The following is a 6,000-nucleotide window of genomic DNA, read 5'->3' on the forward strand; positions in this document are numbered from 1 at the left end:
ATATTATTACTATTGACTGCAATTCTGAGATATATAGGTTTAGTTATTGACGAGGAGATGCAATGTAACTTCCCTATGCTGCTATACACTCTATGTAAGTGAGTGTGTATGTATGTGTGTGTGTGTGTGTATAGGCATGTGTATATACGTGCATGTATGTTTCCTGGTTTGCAGAGGGTGTGTTTGCCGCCTGTAGGCCTACACCGGCATCCCCAGGTCAAGCAATTACCACGCATCAAGGAAAGCAATTGGCCATGACTAAAATATCATTGGCGTGTGATTGTCCCTATGTGTGGCTGCCGGAGCCTCATTTAACCCACTTTGTCCATACCATGCAGGAGAATTGAGGACACGCTCTCCAATTCTGCCCGGCCCCCCCGAGCATTTCCTGCAAGTTTGACACATAGCAGCTGGGTTTGTAGACAGGCTGTTACTGGTTGCTACCCAGTGGAGTGGGAGATGGGGTGTAATGAGCGAGAGGAGCGAGGCGGCGGCGGCGCAGAGCAGGAGAGCAATGAGCTATTAAGGTGCAGGAACTTCAGGCCCTTTTTTTTCCGGCAAAAAGGGTGGGAGAACATTTGTATCGACCCAGAATGGCTTGTTAGGTCACGTGACCGCTTCTGTTCAAGAGCCAAACAGGTTTCCAATCAGTGCCGCTCTCTCACTGAAATGCTTTCTGCTGGCCCGGGAGGCAGCGGTGTCACATTTATGGAGACGAGGGGAGAGGGAGGAGAAGGCGAGAGGAGGATGTTTGGCGTGCGGTGTGTGTGCAGGGGATGGAGGGAGACATGTTATCAGACTGGCAGCATTGATCCCAGGCTCTGGCTCCCAGCTGCATTTTCCACTGGCTCATTCATTATACAGTCAAATATCCTTATATGCCTTTTGCTGCCACTCTCACCCTTCACCTGTCTGTCTCTCCAGCACAAACACACACACACACACACATGCAGATGAAAGCAGGGGGGGAGCGTTAGCCAATTTCACTTCACCTCCCAAGAAAATGAGACCAAGCTGAACCTTTCACCCGTGCGGCTTCGTTCTGCTAACTCTGTTCATTCCTTTGTTTTGGCTGATTCTATTTCAATATCATTCTGCCCTGCTGCTCAGCTGTAACTCAGCCTTGGTCTTTGCGGGGAAAATGAATCTGTCGCTTGTTCCCTTTTGTCCTGGCAGACCCTGTTTAAATATTGATAGGGATTGGAAGCGTCACTGACCGCTCAGTCAGATCTGAGAGGTCAAGGATGGGAGCGTTTGACTGCAGATTTGATTAGAGGAGCAGAGGACTGTAAATATGGAAGCATGCGAGTCGCAGGAAGGTCCGGCGACCTTCATTATACACCCTGCATGGATAATACCCCATAATGTATTCGGTTGGAGGTTGGAGGGTGATGGGGTGTAAAATAGCATGTGTAGGACGGCCGTGTTCGGGTTTGAGCAGCCTGCCTCCCTCACAGCCAGACCCCCATTAGGAGAGGAGCAGGGATTGGGTGTGCAAACGGTCCTGTGGATTATGGAGCTAATGCATTTAGGAGGGGGGGGGGGGGTCCACAATCTCTTTAATGCTGCTGTGGTGTGTCGAGGCTCATGTGGAGGAGATAGCCGGTCTCTTTGTGGAACCTTAAGATTTTGGTTTAAAGGGAGCAGATAGGGGCCGGAAACGAGCCCCCAAGCACACACACATGAAACACACACACACACGCTACAGAAGAAGAAGATGCATGATGTGTGGTTATTAAAGCGAGCATGGAAATGAGATCTTTCCACAGAGGCACAGGCGGCAGCAGCCCCCTAATCTAATTAATCAACGTCTGGGTTTTCTCATTTTCCTTCTTCCCTCTTTCTTGCCCTCTGTCTTGCTCCCTTACCCAACACTTCCCTCTCCTGCCCTGATGTCGCAGATCGTAAAGCTCACCAGCCGTCTCCACGTACGCCCAATGTGCCGTGTCATGCGTTTCTTCCAGCTCCCTGTTAAAGCCTCTGTTGTCTTCGTTCGGCATGTGGAGCTGCTGTCAGGGAATGTGGTTTGTGCAGAGGAGAGACTCTCTGCTGGAGCTGCCTGTGTGATACTGCACACATGCCTCTGCAGCGGGGAGCAGGGATGGTGAAAGCCCCCTTAATCTGTCCCACAAGGCTGCATCATCAGCTGTGCAGAACCGACCCGGCTACAAGTGACCAGAACCGGGCATGAGCAAGGAACATCCAGGTGGTTCCGCTCACGAGAATCACGTTTGCCGGTTGTGGTGTAAAGAGGCAGCAGAGCATGGGAGGGGCCCCCTTCACCGACACAGAGTGGGTACGGCTCTGCAGCTATCTGGCACAGTGAGTCAGCTGAGATGATCACAGGCGCCTTGGCCCTGCTTGGCTCCTATGAGTGAAGGGGGGGCATGGGGGGGAGGTGAGGGAGAGGAGGAGGAGGGGGGGAGAGGTGGTGGATGGACTCTGCAGGATCTGGAAGGAGGCAGACGAGGAAGGAGAGGCAGCCGAGTCTGACATGGGAATACAGAAGTGATCGGGGAAAGCTTGTTGACGCATAATCCCGCCTGGCACTGAGGGAGGAGGAGGGAGAGAGAGAGAGAGAGCGAGAGAGAGAGAGAGAGAGAGAGAGGAGGGGGGGTTAATCTCTCCTTCCTAAACTCCACTCCTTCAGTCTCCACATTGATCGTGTTGCTGCCGTTGCCACGCCGTTGCTGCATAGCGGCAACATTTCCGCTCCTCTCCACTTGCGTCTCCACACGTCGCGGTAACGAGTGTGTGTGCGTGCGTGTGTGCGTTTGCGTTCATTTCTTCTTTACGCGACAAACACGCGTCGTCGAGCCAGAGGGGCGTAGATGCGCTATAATTAGGCTCTTACCGATCCGCTCCCCGCCGCCCGCCACCACCGCGCTCCGTGTCGGAACCGGCGGATGCGCCCTGAGGTGCGGACAGACAGACAGCAGCGCGCCGGTGCATCGCAGGTATTTGATCGTTCCGCTGAGGGCCACCGGAGAGCTGGAGAACATGACAGGCCCCCCGCCGGTGTCACAGCCCGCCTGCTGACGGTACCGGGCAGGATGGGAGCGCGTCTGCCGGCTTTACGATTCCGAAACCAGCCGATTTATCAATGGAGGAGGAGAGTGACACCCGGAAAATCAACAACAGCTTCTTGCGAGACCACAACTATGCAACCGAAGGTATTTGGCGTGAATGAGAAATAAATATACGTGAGCATCATCGGTAGATAGAGACATGCAGTGAGGGGTGGGGGGTGGGGGGTGAATTTTCCGGGTGCGATCGATGAATCTCGTTGAAATGACGCTGATATGGAGCAGAAATATGTGAGTCACTGCTGAGGAACATGAAAGGATTCCGCCCTAAATATTATAAATGAGAATATCAGCAGCAGCAAATGGATTCTACTGCAATATTCCATTAAAGAATGATATAATAGAGCACACGAGGCCCTGTAGAGACGTGACATGTATGTATTTATGTATTCAGGTCACTTTAAACACGTCTGAATCCGATTTGATATGCAGATATGCAGGCTGGCTGCGTGTGGCATCAATAGCAGGAGATAATGAGTTGAGTTATTTTGGGATGACAGAGAGGTAAACCAGGGCTTTAATCTGTGTGCTACACATGGACACACCGAGGGGAATAAGCCTCTTGTATGGCTGCTTTAGTGTGTGTGTGTGTGGAGGCCAGTGAACGTGTTGGAGAGCACATTAAGGAAGAAGAAATGTGTGTTTTCCTCTTATTGTGTGTGTTCACTTGTTGAAGCAATCAGAGGAGGACAGAGAGGCGGCTGGTAGGTGTGCCCCAATTCCAGACGGCACAATGAATTATGGGAGAGAGCTGTGTGTCATCATCCTTAGCCTCACACACACACACACAAGTACCTTTTCTTATTGCAGCTCCAAATGCAGACCGCTGCCCTCTGCACATGTGCGTTGTTTCCACCCCAGCGCCTTGATTATCAGCCTGTTAACTGTTCGATGGCTAATAGTTCCCTTATGTGCCACCAATCAGCTCCACCTGTCCTCCCCTCCCTCCTTAGCAGCCGAGCCGCTTAATTCATTGATCAGCAGTTTATGAAAAGGGATTTACGTCCACTGTAAAGGTTATCATTAATCGCATTAGCCAACCCCGCGCCTGCTCAACGATCATGCAAATCGATCGAGGAGATGAACCGGAGCGTTGGAGGGAATGTAATGGAGGCATTAGATGGAGCCTGAACACGCTTAAATACCAGCACACACGTCAGGGACATGTTAGTACACAACTCTGCCCCCTCTATATCTCAATAGATGGATCAATAGCATTGATTTCAATTGTCGACTGTCTGTGTAATAATTCATCATTTGGTATTGAATCAGGCGACTGTAGCACCTTCATTTGTTACCATAGGGCCTGAACAGAACAGAACAGAACAGAATGAGGGGAGTGAGGGGGTTTGTGAGGTTCTGAGGTGGGTCAGAGCCGTCGTGACTTCCAGCTCAGGTTTCTGGAGGAGAGGCCGAGTCGAGGCTGAGACAGCAGAGCGTCTCACTCACGTGGCCTCGCCTCTCCTTTTTGTTTCGTCTTCATCTGAACGCAGGCCGGCGTGATCGCTCGCTCGGCTCTGACGCTTACAGATGATTCGCTGTCGGCGCTACAACACACAAGCCCCAGTGAGAGGGGAAGGGAAGAGGGTGTGATGGATATCTTTGTTTAATATGTGTGTGCTGAAATGAGAAACATGAGGGGCGGAGGGGCGAGGGGGATGTTCTTCTTCCTCTTCTTCTTCTTCTACATGCTCCCTCACACCCCCTCCCTCCCTGCTTCGCTCTCTTTTATATCAGAATAGACTGAGTGAGAGTTGCTCAGGTTGTAAAGTTAAAGCTGAGCACCGTCTCGTCTGTGACCCATCTGGGCGGCTCAGACAAGCAGCGTCTACCTTTGTATCTATTTTATTGCTGTAATTTATGACTGATTGTCACAGCTCATATATCACAAATGAGCATGTGTGTGTATGTGTGTGTGGGTGTGTGTGCCCATTCACTCTCACTTTCGCTGCCTTGTAAGTGGTATGAAGTCAGTCTGCAGCCAAAGATCATGCTGCCCATGTCTGGGTCTCTGCTCTGCCCTCATAAATTAAACACTCACATGGTCGAGCCGGCCCATCCCTGTCCACCCGGACCACACACACACACACACACACACACACACACACACACACACACACACACACACACACACACACACACACACACAGGGTGTCTCCAATGGTTGGGATTTCCCTCAGGTCATGGTCGCCCACAGTAGCAGGACAATTTGATGATGTCACGCTTTAATGATGTCACTCATGTTGACCTTTGCCTCACACCAATCCCACGCCTGGGTGGTTCTGTGGGCGTTACATTGACAATGTGTGTGTGTGTGTGTGTGTGTGTGTGTGTGTGTGCTGGTCATCCACGCTGATTAAAAAAAGGATTTGTCCTCAAATCAAACTTTCCAAAGACGCTCCCGTCTCTAGGGAACAACATTCCATTGTGATGTGATTTGCATGCACCAGGCGTCTGCAGATGACACGTTGCTAATGGCGATGAGATGGATGACGGCGAGCTTCATGACTCTGTGTGCGTTGCGTTGGTGCATTACTGCCGTGGCGTATGTCGGCGTGTGGAATCAATGGAGCGTTACGCTCCTACAACACGGCTCGCACTTCATTCTCATGATGGCCACCTTGGATGTTTTGATAATGGATGAAATTGTCAAATAGCTGAACGCTGGAGTGTAAAATGTAAATTGCTTTCTTGCTGTGAGGCAGCGGTGAAACCTAATGTCTGCTGCTGTATTGATTTCTGGTCTTTTACAATTTAGCTACCGGAACAATGACCCAGAGATCTATTGGAGGGACATGTAATCCCTTCCTGCTTCTCCCCCCTCTCTCTCTCTCTCTCTCGCTTTCTCTCTTTCTCTCCTTTTACTGCCTGTTTCTCTGTCTGATTCGACTACAGGCGTGCGTGTGTGTGTGTG

At 51.0% G+C, this 6,000-nt stretch overlaps 1 protein-coding gene across 2 annotated transcripts in view; it reads left to right on the forward strand.

The window, feature by feature from the left end:
- Positions 1–6,000, forward strand: part of ppp2r2ba (protein phosphatase 2, regulatory subunit B, beta a) — a 37,056-nt gene that overhangs the window by 16,241 nt on the left and 14,815 nt on the right. Inside the window, exon 1 of one of the 2 annotated variants that reach the window (XM_076167859.1) lies at positions 2,466–3,173. The exons of the other annotated variant lie outside the window; for it this stretch is intronic. Within the exon in view, the coding sequence (XP_076023974.1) occupies positions 3,104–3,173 (70 nt within the window). The 5' untranslated portion in view covers positions 2,466–3,103. Of the gene's footprint in view, positions 1–2,465; positions 3,174–6,000 lie in introns of those variants that run through there. 2 annotated transcript variants of the gene reach the window in all.

Source organism: Genypterus blacodes, unplaced genomic scaffold (assembly GCF_046128005.1).
Source record: "Genypterus blacodes isolate CSIRO-AG114 ecotype Tasmania unplaced genomic scaffold, CSIRO-AGI_Gbla_v1 ptg000179l_1, whole genome shotgun sequence".
In the NCBI taxonomy this organism is placed as follows: Eukaryota; Metazoa; Chordata; class Actinopteri; order Ophidiiformes; family Ophidiidae; genus Genypterus; species Genypterus blacodes.